Source organism: Rana temporaria, chromosome 13 (genome assembly GCF_905171775.1).
Source record: "Rana temporaria chromosome 13, aRanTem1.1, whole genome shotgun sequence".
Lineage (NCBI taxonomy): Eukaryota > Metazoa > Chordata > Amphibia > Anura > Ranidae > Rana > Rana temporaria.
Genome location: NC_053501.1, coordinates 8,204,940 through 8,227,444, shown reverse-complemented (window position 1 = coordinate 8,227,444; position 22,505 = coordinate 8,204,940). Strand labels below are relative to the sequence as shown.

Here is a 22,505-nt window from a genome sequence, read left to right as displayed (position 1 = left end):
GATCTAGTGTTATCAAGGATCTATTGTTGTTATCATGTGAACTAGTGTTCCGATCAGGGATCTATTGTTGTTCTTGTCATTTGAAGTAGTGTTCCTCTTAGGGATCTACTTTTTTGGGGAATCTATGGTTCCTGTCTGCATCTACTATTGCCAGCATGGGATATACTGTTCCTGCCAGGGGATCTATCGATGCCGGTGTGCTCTATTGTTGCTGTCTTCAAGAGGGAGTTCATGCCGCCATTCTCTGTGCAAACAAGTGGCCTGTATGGAACTACAACCAGCATGCCTAGGCAAGGAAAATAGACATATAATAAAAAGGTTAAACTTACTTTTGGCAGTGCGGTCGGTCTCAGACAATATGCCCCAATCCTCAAAGGTCAGGCGAGAAATGTCCAGCCAGGCATTGTCCCTCTTCATTTGGTCCTTGTAAAAGGGGTCCCTCTTGTCGTAGAGGCATGGTCTCTCTTTTACCAGCCTTATAAGGGACTCATTATCCACGGCCTCTTTCCTAACTCTGGCAGCCATGCTGCAAACAGAGACAACGTACTAAGAAAGTGAAAGTAATCCGTGCCAAGAAGGTGGGAAGAAGGTGGGGGCTGCCTGGGGACAGGGGAGTACCTGGTGGCTTATGGGTAAATTCCTCTCTGCTTCTGGCAAAATCGCCTCACTATGAACAGGGATCAGACTTGAAAGCTACTTCCATTGAAATCAATGGGTAGGAATCGCCTACAAGTCGGATTGAAGTCGTACAGGAACTTCTTTTGAAGTCGGATCGCCTTGAGTCGTGTGTATTAGCACCAGTCCCATTCACTTGCATTGTTTTTCTTGACAGCACGACTTGGGACGACATGAGGCGATTTCAAGTCGGATCCAAAATCGCCCCAGTGTGAACCGGCTCTGAGTCTAATCCCTCCAGGTGCTGCGATTATCATGTAAACAATAAATACAAGAAATAAAATAGGAAAAATATAAATCGCGCTACCTCAACCGCCCTTCTTGCCAAACACAAATGTATGTAAGTGGGTGATCTATAATAATATACGTGAAAAGCTGGCTGCTATGTTAAAGGTGACCTACAATGGCCACTAGGGTGCAACATGTAGTCACCTCAACGTTTTGTATTGTGTTTTATGTCGTCTTGGTGTTTTTTTGCTCCCAGATTATGTAGAATGATGACAGATGGGGGTTTTCTTCCCCTCCATACTTTACGTCTCCCTATGACAGAAAATCTGCTTTATATTGCATATGTCAACCCCCCCTCCCCCCCTCCATGGTTTTTCCATTAACTCTTTTGTTTCCGCACCATCTTTCCAGATTTCTCCCCCAGAACATTAAACATTTTACCCCCCCCCCCCCCCCCCCCGGGATGTTTTTTGATGGTTTCCAATAATGTTTGTTTGCACCACGTATGGTGTGTAGATAATAACCGGAGAGTCCAGGTCAGCAGCATGATGGTAATCCAGCCCAGATCTTTCCCTATGATACAAGCACATCAAACGGGCTCCGCGGGGTAACCCAATGCTATCGAGTGATCTTTTATCCCACACTTCACCTGAAGGGGGTGTAATGGAGCTCTGCCTTGTGTCTGCATCCTTCTCTTCCAGGGACACCCAGCGGGGGGGGGGCATTCATCACTAAATTAATGTCATCTCAGACGGCTCTTGCTGAGGAATTATTTTTGCCCATTTTTTTTTTTTTTTTTACAGCAGCCTATTGATTGGGGGGGGGGGGGGGGTTGGGGTTGATTTACTAATAGACTAATAGAAGGTGAACTTTGCCCAGAGCTTAGTAAATGAGGGAAGACTTCAAGGATATGTAAACGTTACACTTTTTTTTTTAAACAAACATGTCATACTTGACTCCTCTGTGCAGAGTGGCCCCGATCCTTCTCTTCTGGGGTCCCTCAGTGGTGCTCCCAGCTCCTCCTCTTCTCGAGTGCCCCCCTGTTGGAGAGCCGCTCTCCCTCAGGACACTCGTGCGAGCGCGCTCCAGAGTCCTGCTGCTGCATTCATTGCCAACAGGGGCGGATCCAGGGGGAGGGCAATGGGGAAATTGCCTCCTCCAAGAATGCGGGTGAGGGGGGGGCGGCTCTGCGGGTGAAAGCGCGGGCGGCTCCGCAGGCGAAAGAGTGGACGCGCGGTCGGTGTCGGTCGATGAGTGAGCGGGTGAGAGGGGGGGGGGGGGGGAAGCTGGGCGGCTCAGTGTGTGAGCGTGTTGTTGGCCAATCAGGGAGCCATAATGTTGCAGTCACGAAAAAAATCGCTGATCGCCGCCATTAGTAGTAAAAAAATAGTTTTTTTTATAAAAATGCAATAAAACTATCCCCTATTTTGTAAACACTATACATTTTGCGCAAACCAATCGATAAACGCTTATTGCTTTTTTTTTTTTTTTACCAAAAATAGGTAGAAGAATACGTATCGGCCTAAACTGAGGAAAAAAAATGTTTTTTTATATGTTTTTGGGGGATATTTATTATAGCAAAAAGTAAAAAATATTGCATTTTTTTCAAAATTGCCGCTCTATTTTTGTTTATAGCGCAAAAAAAAAAAACGCAGAGGTGATCAAATACCACCAAAAGAAAGCTCTATTTGTGGGAAAAAAAGGACGCCAATTTTGTTTGGGAGCCACGTCGCGCGACCGCGCAATTGTCGGTTAAAGCGACGCAGTGCCGAATCGCAAAAGCTGGCCGGGTCTTTTAGCTGCCTAAAGGTCCGGGTCTTAAGTGGTTAAGTCATGAATTTCCAGACTTTGTTTTGTATGTTCTTCAGTGGCGGCACTTTTTTTTTTTTTTTCACGTTCAGAAGGCATTTCATATTTCACATTTCTGTCCCAAATCCGCTTTGGAAATTGTCCCATTTCGTAGCGATCTGCAGTCATAATTCATTAATATCCTCACCTTCATAATATCCCGCGCTCTATAATTAGACAGTCCCCGGCGACTTCAATCCAGAAGCTGAAATTTGCAAATGACTCTTTGGGGATTTTATGGGTCTGGATGCGACGTTTGGGTTGTAGTGGAAACATTGTGTCTTCTTAATTTTGTATCCGTTTTTCTCCTGACATATTTAATGTAAAGAATAATGAAGGCGTTCAGCGTGCGACATTCTATAGCAACCAATTGGATTTCAGTAATCGGAACAAAGCGTGCTGATTGGTTGTGTGGGCTGCTGGCTTTTCACGTTACTCATTGAAAAGAATACATTGTTATTGTTTTTGTGAATGTTTTGTTTGTTTTATGTTCATGATTAAAACTATTTATAAATAGATCTTTTTCCTGCTAGAGTTATTTTTTCAGTTTGGACTGTATGTTCAGGATATGGATTTGGTTTTTATCATTTCAGAATTGATTCTATTCAGGGCCGAGCCTAGGCAGGGTGCATTGCACCCAGGCGCCTGCAGAGGTGGGGGCGCCGAAGTGCCAGAGTTCTCCCCTCCCTCCTTCTCTCCTTGTTTGTGTCCGTCCAGAACTGACTAGTGTTCTGAGCAAAGGTGTGTGTCCGTCCAGAACTGACGTGTGAGCATAGGGCAGCCCGTCCAGCCTGGCAGTGCTCTGAGGAGGGGCCGCTCCTCTTCCTGACACGAGGGTTCTAGTTTTCAGTGGCTGCTGATGTGCAGGAATGATTTCCTAACACTGGGAGTCTTGGGTCCCGCACTGTCTCCACCAACTCCAGTTGGAATGCCTCCCACTCCATCTCTATCTCAGGCTGCACAGAGAGAGAATCGAGGTGAGTCAGTGTTCAGTGTGCTGGAGGATGGAATCCCCAGCATCCCTTTACATGTGCTCTGGGCTGCCCCTGCTCTAGATGTTTTATGGCATGATAGATTGCATAGGATACACAGCCCCTGCCCATTCCTGCGCCTAGTCCATCTACAGATGTGATGTATAATGAGATGTAAAGGGGAGGAGTTAGTAAAATGACAGCTCCCATGTGGATGGGCGCCAGAAATATTTCTGCACCCAGGCGCCTGTGACCCTAGGATCGGCCCTGATTCTATTAACCTACATTAAAGGGACACTAAAGGTTCCCGATTTTTTTTTTATTATTTAAATAACAAACATGTTATACTTACCTCCACTGTGCAGCTCGTTTTGCACAGGGTGGCCCCGATCCTCGTCTTCTGGGATCCCTCGACGGCTGACTCGGCTCCTCTCTGCATCACTAACCCCTTTCCCGGGAAGCACTCTCCCATGGTGGTCAGCTTGCGGGCGCGCGCCCGTGATACAGCCAGCGGCTATAGACTCCGACTGTATCACTTGGCCCCGCCCCCCAGAGCGCCGCTTCTCAATTCGCGGCAGCCCCCCCCCCCGCTTCTCAAGTTCACAGGCTGCAGCACCCCCCCCCCGGTTCTCTGCTCCAGGGGGCCCATGCCTGAAGCTGTGTAAGGGGCCCCATAATTCCTGATGGCGGCCCTGGCCGGTAGAGAGGTAGTTAATAGTCATTTTGTAATTTTTATTTTATACTTTGTATTGAGTGATTCTTCTTTCTTGCATCCTTAGGTCTTTTTGTTGCATTTCTTTGATTATTATTTTTTTCAGTTTTTTTGCTCATATGTTAAAATGTATGTTTTAGGGCTGAAGATTAGTAAAAAAAAAATTCCAAACATAATCCCTGGGATTCATAGAGACTGGCACAGATTTTGCAAAAGTGCCTTTTAAAGCTGTATTAAACCAAATGGCAAACCTTTATTATATTGCAGCTTACCAATTCTTATGTCGCGTACACACCATCATTTTTCGGGGTTCTAAAAAAAAAGTTTTTTTATTTATTTTTTTAAATGTCATTAAAAACGATCGTGTGTGGGCATCAGAGCTTTTTTTCGGGTTCTAAAAAACAGGCAAAAAAAAATTCGAACGTTCTCTATTTTTTAACGACGTTCACCTGATTTGGATGTAAATTCCCTCAAATGAAAGCTGAAAGTCTGCAGTTAAAGCGCATCTTGTTAATTTCATTTCAACGGTGTAGGAATTGCAACAGTTTGTGTAGGTGCCTCCCACTTTTTAAGGGACCAAAACAGGGCTCAAGTCCTGCGGGAACGCGTGGGAACGTAGTTCCTGCACTTTTCTCACAGCAGGAACGCAGTTCCCTTTGCAGGACTAGAGCACACTACCCGATGAATCCATATACAGGAAGCAGCCACTAACATAAAGGATTACTAAGGTACAGTGGATCGAAAAAAAACATGCGGTTTAGTAATTATGCATATGAGCGTATAATTTTTTTTTTTTTTTTGGGGGGGAGTGGATCTTGGGTGGGAGTTCCCACACTTTTTTCCTCATGACTTGACCCCTGGACCAAAAGTAATGGGACAATTGGCTGTTTAGCTGTTCCATGGCCAGATGTGTGTTTTTCCCTCATTATCCCTTTTACAAAGTGTGCTATTTGCATTTGGAATCTGTTGCTGTCAACTCTCAATATGAGATCCAAAGAGCTGTCACTATCAGTGAAGCAAGCCATCATTAGGCTGAAAAAAAACAAAACCAAACAATCAGAGACATGGCAAAAACATTAGGTGTGGCCAAATTAACTGTTTAGAACATCCTTAACCACTTAAGGACTGCCTCCTGCACATTTACGTCGGCAGAATGGCACGGCTGGTTTTTAGGGCGCGCGCCCGCGACCCAGTCCGAAGCTCCGGGACCCGTGGACCCGATCGCCGCCGGAGTCCCGCGATCGGTCCCCGGAGCTGAAGAACGGGGAGAGCTGTGTGTAAACACAGCTTCCCCGTTCTTCACTGTGGCGGCGGCATCGATCGTGTGTTCCCTTTTATAGGGATTCACAATCGATGACGTCACCCCTACAGCCACACCCCCGTACAGTTGTAAACACATACGAGGTCACACATAACCCCTTCAGTGCCCCCTTGTGGTTAACTCCCAAACTGCAACTGACATTTTCACAGTAAACAGTGCATTTTAAATGCATGTTTTGCTGTGAAAATGACAATGGTCCCAAAAATGTGTCAAAATTGCCCGAAGTGTCCGCCATAATGTCGCAGTCATGAAAAAAATCGCTGATCGCCGCCATTAGTAGTAAATAATAAAAAAATTATAAAAAATGCAATAAAACTATCCCCTATTTTGTAAACGCTATAAATTTTGCGTAAACCAACCGATAAATGCTTATTGTGATTTTTATTTTTTTTACCAAAAATAGGTAGAAGAATACGTATCGGCCTAAACTGAGGAAAAACATTTTTTTTTATATATTTTTGGGGGATATTTATTATAGCAAAAAGTAAAAAATATTACATTTTTCTTTCAAAATTGTCGCTCTATTTTTGTTTATAGCGCAAAAAATAAAAACCGCAGAGATGATTAAATACCACCAAAAGAAAGCTCTATTTGTGGGAAAAAAAGGACGCCAATTTTGTTTGGTCGCCACGTCGCACCACCGCGCAATTGTCTGTTAAAGCGACACAGTGCCGAATCGCAAAACCTGGCCGGGTCCTTTAGCTGCCTAAAGGTCCGGGTCTTAAGTGGTTAAAAAGAAAGAACGCACCCCCAAATAAACACCTAAATCCCCCCCCCCCCCATGGCTGCAATGTGTTTTGCTGAAATGGTGACATTTTGCAAAATATGGCTTTTTTTTTTTTTTACAACATTTCAGTGAAGCCAGAACCCCTTAGTTTTGCTCATCCCTAGTAACCATGTATTTTTAGACGAGGCTTACTGGGAGAGAAGAGCTTTGATATGCAGAGAGGCAGAAAAGTAGAAATCATCTTCTCCTGTATAATCAGAGCGTACCAAATTGTGTGAGCGACGCGCATCTAATGACAGCGAATTTACGAAAATCTCTAAAGCAGTTGATCAACCTAAAGGGGGGGAGGGGGGGGTGATTTCTTAAAAAAAAAAAAAATCATAGAGCTATTCATCCTGTGAAAAGTGAATATAGATTTACTCTGTGCGTATGATGGGAATACTTGAATGCTAATAGGTTATTTTCTCCCTAGGCCAAATGTTATCTATTCATACAGAGTAGCCTGAATGTGGAAATACTGCATTATGGCCACTAGATGGAGCTGATGATATTGAGAAATAAATAAAAATTTTGTATGACTTTCAGTTCCATCTAGTGGCCATAATGCAATATTTCAACATTCACGCTATTCGGCATGGATAGATGACATTTGGCCTAGGGAGAAAACCGAATAGAATCTGGAAAATACCCCATTATGGCCACTAGATGAGCTGGCGATGATGAGAAATGAATACAAATTTAGTATGATTTCCAGCTCCATCTAGTGGCCATAATGTGGTATTTTCCGGATTCTATTTTGTGTAAGGGCCAGCTTACTTGTGTCCGCCTGACTTTGAAAATGCTTCCTGCACTACTTTGGTCTGAGTTGGGCACGATTTTAGCCCATTGATTTGAATGGAAGTCGGGATCATCATCTTACTGATACGACTGCTCTGAGGACATTGAGGGGCACCCCACGTCAAAATTGGAAAAAATAAATCTATACCAGACCTTCATCCGAGCATGCAGCCCAGTAGGTCAGGAAGGGAAGGTGGGGGGGGGGGGGGAGACGAGGACCATACCAGGCCACATGCAGAGGGTGGGTGCTTTAGGGCGGGGGGGGGGGCTCTGTGCCTCCCACCCCGAAGCCCCTGGTCACTCTCCATGTTGATGGGGACAAGGACCTCTTCCCGACAACCCTGGGCAATTGTTGTGGGGCCCCCAGATCCTGCCCCCCCCCCCGGCCCCCATGTGAGTGAGTTTTTATTTTTATTTAAGGGTGTCCCCCGTCATAGGTGTCTTCATTATCCGGTCTTTTTCCCTCTGGTGATTCTTTCTTCTTCTTCTTCTTATTCTTCTTTCTTCTCCTTCTTCTTTCTTCTTTTTTTTCTTCTTTTTCTTCTTCTTTTTTTCTTCTCCTTCTTCTTTCTTCTTCTTTCTTCTTCTTTCTTTCTTCTTCTTCTTCTTCTTCTTCTTCTTCTTCTTCTTCTTCTTCTTTTTCTTCTTCTTTCTTCTTTTTCTCTCTTCTTTTTCTCTCTTCTTTTTCTTTTCTTCTTTTTCTTTTCTTCTTTTTCTTTATTTCTTCTTTTTCTTTCTTCTTCTTTTTTTCTTCTTCTCCTTCTTTCTTCTTTCTTCTTTTTCTTCTTCCTTTTTTCTCCTCCTTCGTTTTTCTTTTTTCTTCTTCTTTTTTCTGCTCCTTTTTTTTTCTGCTTTCTTCTTCTTTTTTTTCTGCTCTTTCTTCTTCTTTTTTTCTGCTCTTTCTTTCTTTTTTTTCTGCTCTTTCTTTCTTTCTTTCTGCTCTTTCTTTCTTTCTTTCTTTCTTTCTTTTTTTTCTGCTCTTTCTTTCTTTCTTTTCTGCTCTTTTCTTTTTTTTCTGCTCTTTTCTTTTTTTCTGCTCTTTTCTTTTTTTTCTGCTCTTTTTTTCTTTCTTTCTTTCTTTTTTTCTTTCTTTCTTTCTTTTTTCTTTCTTTCTTTCTTTTTTTTCTGCTCTTTCTTTCTTTTTTTTCTGCTCCTTTCTTTTCTTTTTTTTCTGCTCTTTTCTTTTCTTTTTTTTCTGCTCTTTCTTTCTTTCTTTTTTTTCTGCTCTTTCTTTCTTTCTTTTTTTTTCTGCTCTTTCTTTTTTTTTCTGCTCTTTCTTTCTTTTTTTTCTGCTCTTTCTTTTCTGCTCTTTTCTTTTTTTTTTTCTGCTCTTTTCTTTTCTTTTTCTTCTCTCTGCGAACTTGCTAAAAAAACAATGCTGCTCGACGTTCCGTCCGTACTACTTTTGTGTCAGATCAGTGTGAGCCTCCATGAATAATATTCAGTTTTGCCCCCATTAACGCACCAAAGTGTATCTGTGTTCAAACCTAAAATATGTTGCTTAGCATGTCAATTTAATCTCTGCTGGCATCTTTCTTTTTAAAATGTCTTCTATATTTTACCTATTGATTCTACCAAGTTGGCAACTTCCTCTTTCACATTGGCTACATTCTATCTCTCCTCCTTGGAATTTGCAATCCATGTAGCCACCATCTGACAACTGCTTTTGTTCTAAACTACAAGGGGTCTATTTATAGAAAAAAATATTGCTGTGTGAATGAATTAGCATGGCCTTGGAGAATAATACTGTAATGTGTCTAATATGTTATTTTTCTATGATTGTCAGCTCCACAATGCGGTCTTGTCCTTATTAAGATATTTCAGGAATATACAGCATTATGGCCACTAGGTGGAGCTGATGATTATAGGACTAAAAACATATTAGATGCGTTACATGCTGATAAGTTCACATAGCAAGACCCCCAAAGGTACGTCCCGTGTAGTTGGGAGTGTCGCAGGTCACCACAGCTTGTATCTCTGTACTCTTAGCCACCTTACTACGGTGCTCATATGCTAACAAGGAACATAGGTATGAGGTGTCGGGATGACTACATGGGTTTTGGAACATGAATGTGACCCGGGGTGTCGGCCTCTTGTAGTCCCTGCACAGAAGGACTCAGATTGGGAGTGGGAGAAGCAGCACAAGGAGCCGAACTGCTGTACTGCAGTGCTCACGTCGTTTTCCGCGTCGGGTATGCAAATTAGCTATTTCCGACGATCCACGAACGTACGCGCGGCCGTCGCATTCTCTTACGTCGTCTCTAGTCGGCTTTTTCCGGCGTATAGTTAAAGCTGGTATTTTGCGGCGTATAGTTAGATTTGCCATGTTAAGTATGGCCGTTGTTCCCGCGTCGAAATTTGAATTTTTTACATTTTTTGCGTAAGTCGTCCGTGAATCGGGATGGACGTAAAAGTTAAAAAAATTACGTCCTAGCGACGTCATTTAGCGCAATGCACGGCGGGAAATTTCGGGAGGACGCATGCGCAGTTCATTTGGCGAGGGGACGCGCTTCATTTAAATGAAACCCGCCCCCTAATCGCCGATTTGAATTCCGCCGCCAGAAATACACTACGCTGCCGTAACTTACGGCGCAAAATCGTTAAGGATTCGAAATTCCGCCAGGTAAGATACGGCGGCGTAGTGTATCTCTGATTTCTATGTGGATCTGGCCCTAAGTCTTTTGGCAGGTAATGTGTCTCCCTTATATATGTATTTTATGTGTTTTGTGGGTGATGGGATTTATTTCCGGGAGGGTGATAGGGTGGGGAGTCCGGGAAGGGTGGCGGCTGTTGTCTTGGCACTGTGGACGGCTTCGGTTTGGCAGACATATCACAGATTTCATACTTACTCAGTCCTGCTATTATCCTCTGAATTATTCATCATGGAAGTGACAATCACAGCCCGCTGCATGGAAATTCACTTTCCTCCCGACTAACGCAGCAAAGATGTCTCTGGTGCCAGTGACCCTCCCATTCCTTTTATAATATTGTATGTTCTCATCAGTCCCTGCCCCAAGGAGCTTACAATTGAAGGTCCCCATCTCTCATTCATACATACTGTACACATACTAGGCCCAGTTTGGACAGGTGCCAATCGTGCCGGGACAAGATCATCCAGTGACTAGGGAAAAGATGCCAAATTGTGCCCCACCCCCCTTTATTATTATAAAACTCTGCTCACTCCAGTGTTGCCAACAGTCCGTAAAAAACGGGCACTTTTTTTTTTCCCCGTCCGTAAATGTCTGTAGTTGCGGGAATGTGCCAGTAAAAATAGCCGAGATCGGTTCGGCTTGGAACTGCGCATGCTTGCCGAGCCAAGCATATGCTGTATTTGGCCGGCAGGGGGTGGATTTCACAGAGGTTGTGCTGCGCAGCGCCGGCGAGTGATGTATTAATTAGGACATCCCGACAGGAGCGCGCGCGCCAGAATTTTAAATCTGTAACTAACCAGGAGGTCGGAGGAGCACAGCGCAGGAGCAGGAGTCAGGACTCGGAGGCTGAGCAGCAGGCGGCGGCGGTGGAGTAGAGGTGCCTGCTGCATCCAGGCAATACAAAGTTCACAGGGGAGTCGGGGGCGGACAGAGTGACAGACAGCCCAGCCGACAGTGACATCAGGTGATGGTGGCAGAGGGGGATCCCATGCTTCTCCCCTTCTTGACATAAGTAGTAATGCCGCTGTCCCTACTCCTGTCCATAGGTGTGGGCAGCCTATAGCATTAGGGTGTGCACCCCAAACCTCAAACACATATGAGTGTGTGCGTATGTGCATTGGCATCCGCTGAAATTTTTTCAGGGGGGGGCACTTCGGCAGCGGCGATACAGTCGCATTTAACCCTTTCTTCAAACACTAGGGGGGGTTAAAAGTGCCCCGCTAACAGCCGAATAGCTCAGCTAAAACGATAGTAAAATGTCGCTTTTTAGCGGCGCTTTACCAATAACGCGGCCAGCTGGCAGTGTGAAATTGCTCTTGAGATAATTCAGCTTCACTCCATGCCCACATAAATATAGCCTAGATAATGCACAGACCCCCCTTCAGCACAGACCTCCCATTCTGCACAGACCCCACCATTCAGTACAGATGGACCCCCCATTATGCACAGACCCCCTCCATTCAGCACAAACCCCCCTTTCAGCACAGACGGACCCCCCTCCCCCATCCCATTCAGTACTTTATATCAGCCATCAGCGCAGCAAAGGCAGCAGGTTCCCTCCCCCTGTGTACACATAAACACAGGAGGGGGAGGCGGCTTTATTCGGCTCACTGTGCCTGTGTGACATCCGGCCCAGGACTTCTCAGACAGCCTGCAGCCGCGAGACTCTTCAACACCTTCTTGATTTTTCAGGGGGGGTCATTTGCCCCCCTTGCCCTATGGAGCGGACGCCCATGCGTATGTGTATATATAGCAGTGAACATTGTCAGTAGGCCAGAGATTTTTATTTTTTTTTTACAATTTTTTTTTTAGGAGGCTTTGGTGAAATATCAGGGGTCTAAACAGGAGAAGTGTGCGCCACGCGGGGTGATTAGGGTGTGCCCTGGCAGTATTTGTAACTGCTGACTTTTTGGCGGAAGTCCGCTTTGATGCATAGAATTATTTCACACTGGGGTGGCTTGAGAGGTGCTATTTTTAGCGCTAACACACCTGATAAGCGCCCCAGTGTGAAAGGGGTCTAAATAATTAAATTAAAAGATGCATGTTTTTTTTGGTGTGTCGGGGGAGGGGTGCCATTATTATCAATTGTGGAGAGTGCAAGGATCCCGGCTTTTCTTTTGGGTAAATCTCATATTTGTCCATTCTGGACGCTGTGAGCCTTTTGCAGCGTTTGCCGCAATCCCAGCAGAGAGACGCCCCCCCGAGTGTGCTGCCAGGAGGACTCCGCATTGAGTGTATTGTCCCGGGGGCCGCGTCATCCTCTGCAGCTGTAATCAGCGGAAGCTTTGCTTAACTAAGCTGCCTGGATTAATCTGGCTCTCTGGGAGCCGGTCTAGCGGGCCCCGGTGACGTCTGCTGCACTTAAAGCCCGCGGTTTATGCAGAGTCAGAATCGTACCGTGGAATCGCGCTGGCTGAGCTCAGAATGGAGTAGGTACGCCCGTAAAGATGGAAGTTTAACCACTTGACCTCCGGAAGATTTACCCCCCTTCACTTTAACGGAATTGCACGGTCATGCAACGTTGTACTCAAATAAAATGTATGTTTTTTTTTTTTCCCCCACAAATGGAGTTTTGGTGGTATTTGATCACCTCTGCGGTTCTTATTTTTTGCGCTATACACAAAGGACCACTGACAGTTTTGAAAAAAACAAAAACGTATAGGGCCAGATCCAGAACTGCCTATCTTTAGGCAGGCGTAGCGTATCTCAGATACACTAGGCCGCCGTAACTTAGAGCGTAGTTTCCTTATCCAGAAAGAATTTGCGCCGTAAGTTACGGCGGCGTAGTGTAAATGTGTCGGCGTAAGGGCGCGAAATTCGAATGACTAAGATGTGCGCGTGTTTTATGTTAATTCATCTTAATTCATCTTGACCCCACGTAAATGGGCCGTCCGTGGGGGTATCCCAGTGCGCATGCTCGAAATCGCGTCGCAAATAGTCAATGCTTTAGACGTGAACGTAATTTACGCAAAGCCCTATTTGCGAACGTTTTACGCAAACGACGGAAAATTCTACGCTGTCCCGACGTCCATACCTAACATTGCGTACACCTCATAGAGGCAGGGGTAACGTTACGCTGAAAAAAGGCTTACGTAAACGACGTAAAAAAATGTGCCGGGCTGACGTACGTTTGAGAATCGGCGTATCTAGCTAATTTGCATACTCTACGCGGAAATCAACGGAAGCGCCACCTAGCGGCCAGCGTAAATATGCACCTAAGATCCGACGGCGTAATAAGATGTACGCCAGTCGGATCTAGCCCACATTCAGGCGTATCTTGTTTTGTGGATACAAAACAAAGATACGACGGCGCATTGTAGAACTTACGTGGCGTATCAATAGATACGCCGCCGTAAGTTCTTTGTGGATCTGGCCCATATTTTTTATTTTCTGCAATAAAACTTCCAATTTAAAAAATGTAAAAAATGTAATTTGCTTCCTAGATTTAGGCTGATATGTATTCTGCTACATATTTTTGGTAAAAATAAAATCGCAATAAACGTATATTGATTGGTTTGCGCAAAAGTTATACTGCCTACAAACTATGGGATTCTTTCTTCATTCTTTCTTTTCTTTTCTTTTCTTTTCTTTTCTTTTCTTTTCTTTTCTTTTCTTTTCTTTTCTTTTCTTTCTTTCTTTCTTTCTTTCTTTCTTTCTTTCTTTCTTTCTTTCTTTCTTTCTTTCTTTCTTTCTTTCTTTCTTTCATCGCAGCCACCGTGCACGCGCATCGGGTCCCGAGTAACGCTGCGGGGGCGCCTGCGCGCCCCCTAGAGACTCGGGGGGGGGGGGGGGGGGAAGACGTCATTTGACGGCGGACCGGAGGGACAAAGGGTTCCTGCCGCCGTCATATTACAATAGGGTGGTAGCGGTTAAACTCGTCATCGGCAGCACCGCGTCCAGTCCCACCCCTAGGCTGTTCTTTCTACTAACCCGTACCGAGGTAAAGGAGTTCTTGGAGACGGGGGCGGGCCATACACAGTGCTATGCAAAGAACAGCCTAGGGGCGGGGGTGGGGGCTGGACGCGGTGCTGCCCATGACGAGTTTAAGCAAATCGGCGCTCTGCCCACCCGCTCGGGTCTATAATTGTTCTGGACCCAAAAATTGCATCCGCGCATGCTCGATAAAACAGCGGTGACGTCGCGCATGCGCGGTAAAGCACGCAAACCGTTGTTTGGTGACGTAGCCGCACCAGAAGTGACGCGGTCGAGACATTTCATAAGTCCAGGATTTTTTTAGAACACCGACATGACATAGAGGCCCAGGCAGCATGGGGAAATGACATGGAGGCCCAGGCAGCATGGGGAAATGACATGGAGGCCTAGGCAGCATGGGGGAAATGACATGGAGGCCCAGGCAGCATGGGGAAATGACATGGAGGCCCAGGCAGCATGGGGAAATGCCATGGAGGCCCAGGCAGCATGGGGGAAATGACATAGAGGCCCAGGCAGCATGAGGAAATGACATGGAGGCCCAGGCAGCATGGGGAAATGACATGGAGGCCCAGGCAGCATGGGGAAATGACATGGAGGCCCAGGCAGCATGGGGAAATGACATGGAGGCCCAGGCAGCATGGGGAAATGACATGGAGGCCCAGGCAGCATGGGGGAAATGACATGGAGGCCCAGGCAGCATGAGGAAATGACATGGAGGCCCAGGCAGCATGGGGAAATGACATGGAGGCCCAGGCAGCATGGGGAAATCTGCACCACAGTGGGTGTTTAGGGCGTGCCCAGGCACACCCAGCACACCCTGTGCACACACCTGTGCATCTAGGTGTAGGATAGACCAGTTGTGTTTGCTTGTCCACAGGCAGAACCAATGGGGTCCATAGAATTTGGCTCTGTGGTGCATGCATTTTTGTATTGCGATAACGTTTCCTAGCGCTGGAATGATTCCAGGTTTCGAGGAGTACATTGCTTACATGAAGTAGTTTTCTCTTCCTGCAGCTGCCTCTGCAGATTACCCGTAGATTTGATTTTCCAAGTGCCAAGCGCTGGCTGTGAGCGAGTAATTGTCCCTGAACGGTGTGACGACGGAGAGTCATGCCCTCTATTTCATTGGCGCAGCCAGCTTTCGCGGCGTGAGTGGATTAGCGGTGCGCGGCACACAGCTGACAGCCCCATAAACTGTCTCCATGTTAATCCGACTCCTCTAATTCCTGAGCAAGAGCAGGCAAGGTGACTGCAGCGACTTACTGTCGGCTGAGCGCAGCAGGGGTTAATAGGAGGGGCAGGGGAGACCCCTTTATACAAAATGACATTCGGGATTATTGCACTTGGCTGACTTTCTGTTTATCCAAACAAGAACACAAGGCCAATTATCCTCACTTTATTATCTGCTCCACTGGAGGGTGAGTTGTAAATAATTGCCTTTTATATTCTCTGTGTAATAAAACTGTAAGATGGGGAAGCAAAGGCTAATAAATGCCAAGGGCAAGATATACAGTTCAGCGCCCAGGTTGTCTTTTGGACAAGCAACGGTTCTATACTAGAGACATCACTGAGGATGGAGCCTATCCATTCACTAGAGAGCGGTGACATCACTGAGAATGCAGCCTATCCATTCACTAGAGAGCAGTGACATCACTGAGAATGCAGCCTATCCATTCACTAGAGAGCGGTGACATCACTAAGAATGCAGCCTATCTATTCACTTGAGAGCGGTGACATCACTGAGAATGCAGCCTATCCAATCACTAGAGAGCGGTGACATCACTGAGAATGCAGCCTATCCATTCACTAGAGAGCGGTGACATCACTGAGAATGCAGCCTATCCCTTCACTAGAGAGCGGTGACATCACTGAGAATGCAGCCTATCCATTCACTAGAGAGCGGTGACATCACTGAGAATGCAGCCTATCCAATCACTAGAGAGCGGTGACATCACTGAGAATGCAGCCTATCCATTCACTAGAGAGCGGTGACATCACTGAGAATGCAGCCTATCCATTCACTAGAGAGCGGTGACATCACTGAGAATGCAGCCTATCCATTCACTATAGAGTGGTGACCTCATTGAGAATGCAGCCTATCCATTCACTAGAGAGAGGTGACATCATTCAGAATGCAGCCTATCCATTCACTAGAGAGAGGTGACATCATTCAGAATGCAGCCTATCCATTCACTAGAGAGCGGTGACATCACTGAGAATGCAGCCTATTCATTCACTAGAGAGAGGTGACATCACTGAGAATGCAGCCTATCCAATCACTAGAGAGCGGTGACATCACTGAGAATGCAGCCTATCCATTCACTAGAGAGCGGTGACATCACTGAGAATGCAGCCTATCCATTCACTAGAGAGCAGTGACATCACTGAGAATGCAGCCTGTCCATCCACTAGAGAGCAGTGACATCACTGAGAATGCAGCCTATCCATTCACTAGAGAGCGGTGACATCACTGAGAATGCAGCCTATCCATTCACTAGAGAGTGGTGACCTCATTGAGAATGCAGCCTATCCATTCACTAGAGAGCGGTGACATCACTGAGAATGCAGCCTATCCATTCACTAGAGAGAGGTGACATCACTGAGAATTATATATATATATTTTTCTTTTTATTAATGGGTCCAGGATGGCAACCCCCTTTTTTTGTAATTTCTTTTCCCGGGCTCAAGGACCAGCTGCTTTGGGGAAAGGGCAGGGGGCCCCCCATGCAGCTGGGGCTCCTGGGCAGTGCCCTCTCATTAAGACAGCCCTGATAACGAGTTGTCATTAGGAGAACCTTCTTACATTGACAGGACTAATCTGTGTACCACATGAGCACGTACTGTAGCCAGTCTGTGGGGGCAGAATTATTGTTGGTTGGTAGGAGATCAAATACTTATTTTACTCACTCAACTCCATTTATAACATTTTGTATAATTCTTTTCTGTATTTTTGGTTTATATTCTGTCTCTATCATATAAAATACACCTATGATAAATATAAACCCTTCATTTCTTGTAAGCGGGCAAACGTACAAAATCTGCAGGGGATCAAATCATTATTTCCCCCGCTGTGTATAGGACACATACTGGTACAAGCGGCACACTGTACAGCGCTGAGTACATCATCCTCTCTGAGTGCAGCCGATCCGTGTTCAGATTAGAGTCTTGTTGCTGCTTCCGCCTCGGCTCAGATAAGGGAAAGGGATTTGTTTGTAATGCCGTGTCTGGTGTGCCTACACTGCCCTTGTTATGGCGATGGAGCCAGAGGTGGCAGCCTGCGGCAGGGACGGAGTTAAGATATGGGAGGACCAGCCAGTGGAGCAGGCGCGGAATTGGGAGGGGAGGGGATGTGGGGGGGACACATTTTGCCATAGGCCCATTATGTCATGCTGTACCACTGATTGAAGATGACACATCGAGAGAGGGCAATGGTTGGGGGCAGTTTAGGCTCCATGCACACAGAAGCTAAAAAAAGCTATAAAAAAACGCCGGTAGCTTTGCAGGGAGCCTTTCAACATTTTTTAGCGTTTTTGCAATAGCGTTTATTAGCGTTTTTCAATGTAACGTTTTGAAGCTTTTTTTTTTTTTTTTCAATGGATAAAAGAACGCTGAAAAACGCCGGCGTTTTTGAGCGTTTTTTTTTTTTGCCGAAAACCGGCACTTTGAACGAAAATTTCGGGCATTCAGAAAAAAGCCAATAAACTCCAAAGCTCATTAACACTAAAAAACGCCCTGGTGTGCATGGGCACATAGGCTAACATAGAGTTCGATACCGCACATAGACATATGACGTCCACAAAGGGGAGCTCCCATCTCAGGTGGACGTCATATGACGTCTTGTACTTTGTGCGGTGATATCTGAATGATGGGTGCAGCTAGAGGCATCATTCAGAAATCATTGTGTTCCGGCGGCGATCCTGCGCACCATAAGAACGATCATAGCGGCGGTTCCGCCGCTTGATCGTTATTATAGGCAGCGGGAGGGAACGTCCCCCCCCCCCCTCTCGCTGACATTCGATGCTTCTCCGGGCTCTCCCGTCGGGCCCGGAGAGCGAATCGGCCGGCGCTGGCTGGGAAGCATAGGGATGACTGGTGACCAGATGGTGACATTGAAGGCAGAAGAAGACATTGAGGGAGCGTGGAGAGGATGGCGCCGACCCGAGGAAGATAAGTGCCGGGCTGGGGGGAAACTGGCTGCATTTGGGGGCACAAACTAGCGGAAATTGGGGGCACAAACTGGCTGCATTTGGGGGCACAAACTGGCTGCATTTAAGGGCACAAACTGGCTGCATTTGGGTGCACAAACTGGCGGCAATTGTGGGCACAAACTGGCAGCAATTGTGGGCACAAACTGGCGGCAATTGTGGGCACAAACTGGCTGCATTTGAGGGGGCAAACTGGCTGCACTTGAGGGGGCAAACTGGCTGCACTTGAGGGGGCAAACTGGCGGCAATTGGGGGCACAAACTGGCTGCATTTGGGGGCACAAACTGGCTGCCTTTGGGGGCACAAACTGGCGGCATTTGGGGGCGCAAACTGGCTGCATTTGGGGGCGCAAACTGGCTGCATTTGGGGGCGCAAACTGGCTGCATTTGAGGGGGCAAACTGCTGCATTTGAGGGTGCAAACTGGCTGCCTTTGAGGGGGCAAACTGGCTGCATTTGAGGGGGCAAACTGGCTGCATTTGGGGGCACAAACTGGCGGAAATTGGGGGGCAAACTGGCTGCACTTGAAGGGGCAAACTGGCTGCACTTGAAGGGGCAAACTGGCTGCATTTGGGGGCACAAACTGGCTGCATTTGAAGGGGCAAACTGGCTGCATTTGAAGGGGCAAACTGGCTGCATTTGAAGGGGCAAACTGGCGGCGTTTGATGGGCACAGTGGTGGCAATTGATGGGGGTTTTTTTTTTCAGTTTGTTTGCGCCCCCCCCCCCAAAAAAATTGGAGCACCAGCCATCACTGCCCAGTGGTAATCAGAAAGGTAGAGGGAAGGCCAGGAGAGAGTATGTTTTACCCTATGGAGGGTGGATGTGATTTGTGATATCCCGGCGGTGGTGTAATCGGAGAGATGGATTAAAGCTCAGAGCAAGATATTTTGGGGAGTCTCCATTTGCATTATTTAAAATCAATACAGAGCAAGCTGATGTTCCGCATTAATCATGTTAATTATTTTTTCTTTGCCGTCCTAGCTTGGCGCTGCACCCTGAACGTCAGCTGGTGGCTACGGGGCAAGTTGGGAAGGAGCCATACATCTGTGTGTGGGATTCATACTCCGTCCAGACCGTCTCTATACTGAAAGATGTCCACACGCATGGTATCGCCTGTCTGGCATTTGACATGGAAGGACAGGTATGTGTTTTTTCTCCATAATGTCCTAAAAATTCAACATGAATGTATCACCCGCCTCGTTTTTTTTTTTTTAACCAATGACTAAAAGGCATTAATTTGTCTCTGACAACGTGGGTGCTCCCCTTATGGCACAAAGCTGGTTTCCTCCTTCTTTTTAAATTCCACCAAACTCACCCCCCCCCCCCCCCTTAGTGGACGGATGTTGAATTGGTTATTATGATGCTAGCTCAGGGTTTGACAAATTCGCTTGGAATCTAGGAGCCAGCTAAAAAAATGTAGGAGCCAGAAAACGCGCCCCATCCCGCCGAGCTCGCGCACAGAAGCGAACACATACCTGAGTAGCGCCCGCATATGTAAACGGTATTCAAACTACACAAGTGAGGTATCGCCGCGATTGCTAGAGCGAGAGCAATAATTTTAGCCCTAGACCTCCTCTGTAACTCAAAACATGCAACCTGTAGAATTTTTTTTAAAACGTCGCCTATAGAGATTTTAAAGGGTAAAAGTTTGTCGGCATTCCACGAGTGGACGCAATTTTGAAGCGCGACATGTTGGGTATCAATTTACTCGGCGTAACATTATCTTTCACAGTATAAAAAAAATTGGGATAACTTTACTGTTGTCTTATTTTTTTTTAATTAAAAAAAGTGAATTTGTTCCCCAAAAAAGTGCACTTGTAAGACCTATGAATAAGCACTGTATGAGAGTGTGAAACGCGTTGGCTCTTTTCCTGATATTTTTGCTGTGATATTTCCATGTTGTGACCAGTTTTTATTAAAAGGAACACATTTTTATTTTTGGAGTGCGGCCGTCCCGGTTCTTCCATATATATTTTTGCGCTTGTAAGACCGCTGCGCAAATACGGTGTGACAAAGTATTGTAAAGACCGCCATTTTATTCTCTAGGGCAGGGGTCTCCAAATTTCCTAAACAAAGGGCCACTCTTCTGTTGTTCAGACCTCAGGGGGCCGGACTGTGGCCAGTGGGAGCAGAAAATGTCCTGGCTTCAATAGGAGGAATAGTGACCCATATTCAGTATTGGGGGAGGAGTCGTCTCCCATCATTGGTATCAGTTGGAGGAATAGTGCCCCAAGGGCCGGATAAAGGCAAGCAGAGGGCCACATCCGGCCCACGGGGCCACAGTTTGGAGACCCCTGCTCTAGGGTGTTAGAATAAAAAAATATATATAATGTTTGGGGGTTCTAATTAGAGGGAAGGAGATGGCAGTGGGGTAGATTCAACAAGCAATTGCGTCTGCGTAACCATAGTTACGCAGCACAATTGCTTAGTTGCGCCGGCGTATCGACTGCTCCTGATTCAGGAACCTCGATACGCCGACTGTAGCCTAAGATATGACTAGCATAAGGCTCTTATGCCAGTCATATCGTAGGCTGCATTCTTACAATGGCCGCTAGGTGGCGTTCCCGTAGTGGTCAGCGTAGAGTATGCAAATTGCATACTAACGCCGATTCACAACCCTACGCGCGCCCTGCGTACGCATTTTACGTCGTTTGCGTTCGTCGGGTTCCGCGTAAGGCTGCTCCTGCTATTAGCAGGGGCAGCCAATGCTAAGTATACCCGTCGTTCCCGCGTCGCGTTTTAAAAAAATTACGTCGTTTGCGTAAGTGAATCGTGAATGGCGCTGGACGCCATTTACGTTCACGTTAAAGCAAATGACATCCTTGCGACGTCATTTGCCGCAATGCACGTCGGAAAGTTTCCCGACGGAGCATGCGCTCTACGACGCGTCGTTCCCGCGTCGCGATTTAAAAAAATTACGTAATTTGCGTAAGTGAATCGCGAATGGCGATGGACGCCATTTACGTTCATGTTAAAGCAAATGACGTCCTTGCGACGTCATTTTCCGCAATGCACGTCGGGAAAGTTCCCCGACGTAGCATGCGCACTACGTTCGGCGCGGTAACGCGGCTAATTTAAATGATCCACGCCCCCTATGGGATCATTTCAATTACGCGCGCTTACGCCGGGCAGTTTTCAGGAGAGCACACGCAAATTACGGAGCTACTCCGTGAATCAAGCGTAGCGCAGGTAATTTACGGAGGCGCAGTGTTAAAACGGGACGCTGCGCCTCCGTAAGAAATGCGCAAATCGTACCTGAATCTGCCCCAGTGAAAACAGTTAAAAACACATTAGAACTGTTGTTTTGCTACTTGTAATTTAACTACTTGTAATGCCAATGGCCACCACAAGATGGTGCCAGATCACAGAAGGAAGCTTAGGCCTGCAGAAGGCTGCAAAGCCGCGGCCTCAATTACCGGCCGGCCGGTAATTGAGGCCGCGGCTTTTGCGGCCTTCTGCAGGCCTAAGCTTCCCTGGGCGCCAGGTCACAATTTCTTGTCGCAATGTGTCAGCTGTCGCCGGTGATTTGTCACGGGATTCCTCATCAATTGTCACGTCATCCAAACATTTTTAAACATTCCAGCCTGTTATGCATTAAATGTGACAATGTGTTGTCTCTTCTCATTCGTGTTCTCTTCTCCCCTGCTGGATCTGTGTCTGGACCTCAGCGCCTGGTGTCTGTGGGTCTCGACTCCAAGAACACGATCTGCGTCTGGGACTGGAGGAAAGGGAAGCTGCTGTCTATGGCCCCGGGTCACACAGACAGGGTACGTGTATTCATTATCTATGTACTATGATGGGTAGGATATTCTAGAGCAGTACTATGATCGGTGGCTTGGGAGTCACAGTACCATGATCGGTGGCTTGGGAGTCGCAGTACTATGATCGGTGGCTTGGGAGTCGCAGTACTATGATCGGTGGCTTGGGAGTCACAGTACTATGATCGGTGGCTTGGGAGTCACAGTACTATGATCGGTGGCTTGGGAGTCACAGTACTATGATCGGTGGCTTGGGAGTCACAGTACTATGATCGGTGGCTTGGGAGTCGCAGTACTATGATCGGTGGCTTGGGAGTCGCAGTACTATGATCGGTGGCTTGGGAGTCGCAGTACTATGATCGGGTGGCTTGGGAGTCGCATGTGCCTCTCTGGTATGCTGCTTATGTCGGCCTCTCACTCGGTGTCGGAAATGCATTACGGAGTTTTATTTCTGGCCGCAATACACAGTGCTTTGAAAAAGTATTCGTACCCCTTGAAAGGTTCCACATTTTGTCATGTTACAACCAAAAACATAAATGTATTTTAACCACTTAACCCCCGGACCAAAATGCAGGTAAAGGAGCCCGGACGGTTTTTGCGATTCCGCACTGCGTCGCTTTAACTGACAATTGAGCGGTC

At 46.6% G+C, this 22,505-nt stretch overlaps 1 protein-coding gene across 6 annotated transcripts in view; it reads left to right on the top strand.

The window, feature by feature from the left end:
* Nucleotides 1–22,505, top strand: part of EML5 (EMAP like 5) — a 183,841-nt gene that overhangs the window by 37,687 nt on the left and 123,649 nt on the right. For all 6 annotated transcript variants that reach the window (XM_040333173.1, XM_040333172.1, XM_040333171.1 and 3 more), the window contains exons 2-3: nucleotides 19,090–19,249; nucleotides 21,777–21,875. In XM_040333173.1, coding sequence (XP_040189107.1) covers nucleotides 19,090–19,249; nucleotides 21,777–21,875 — 259 coding nt within the window. The remainder of the gene's footprint in view (nucleotides 1–19,089; nucleotides 19,250–21,776; nucleotides 21,876–22,505) is intronic.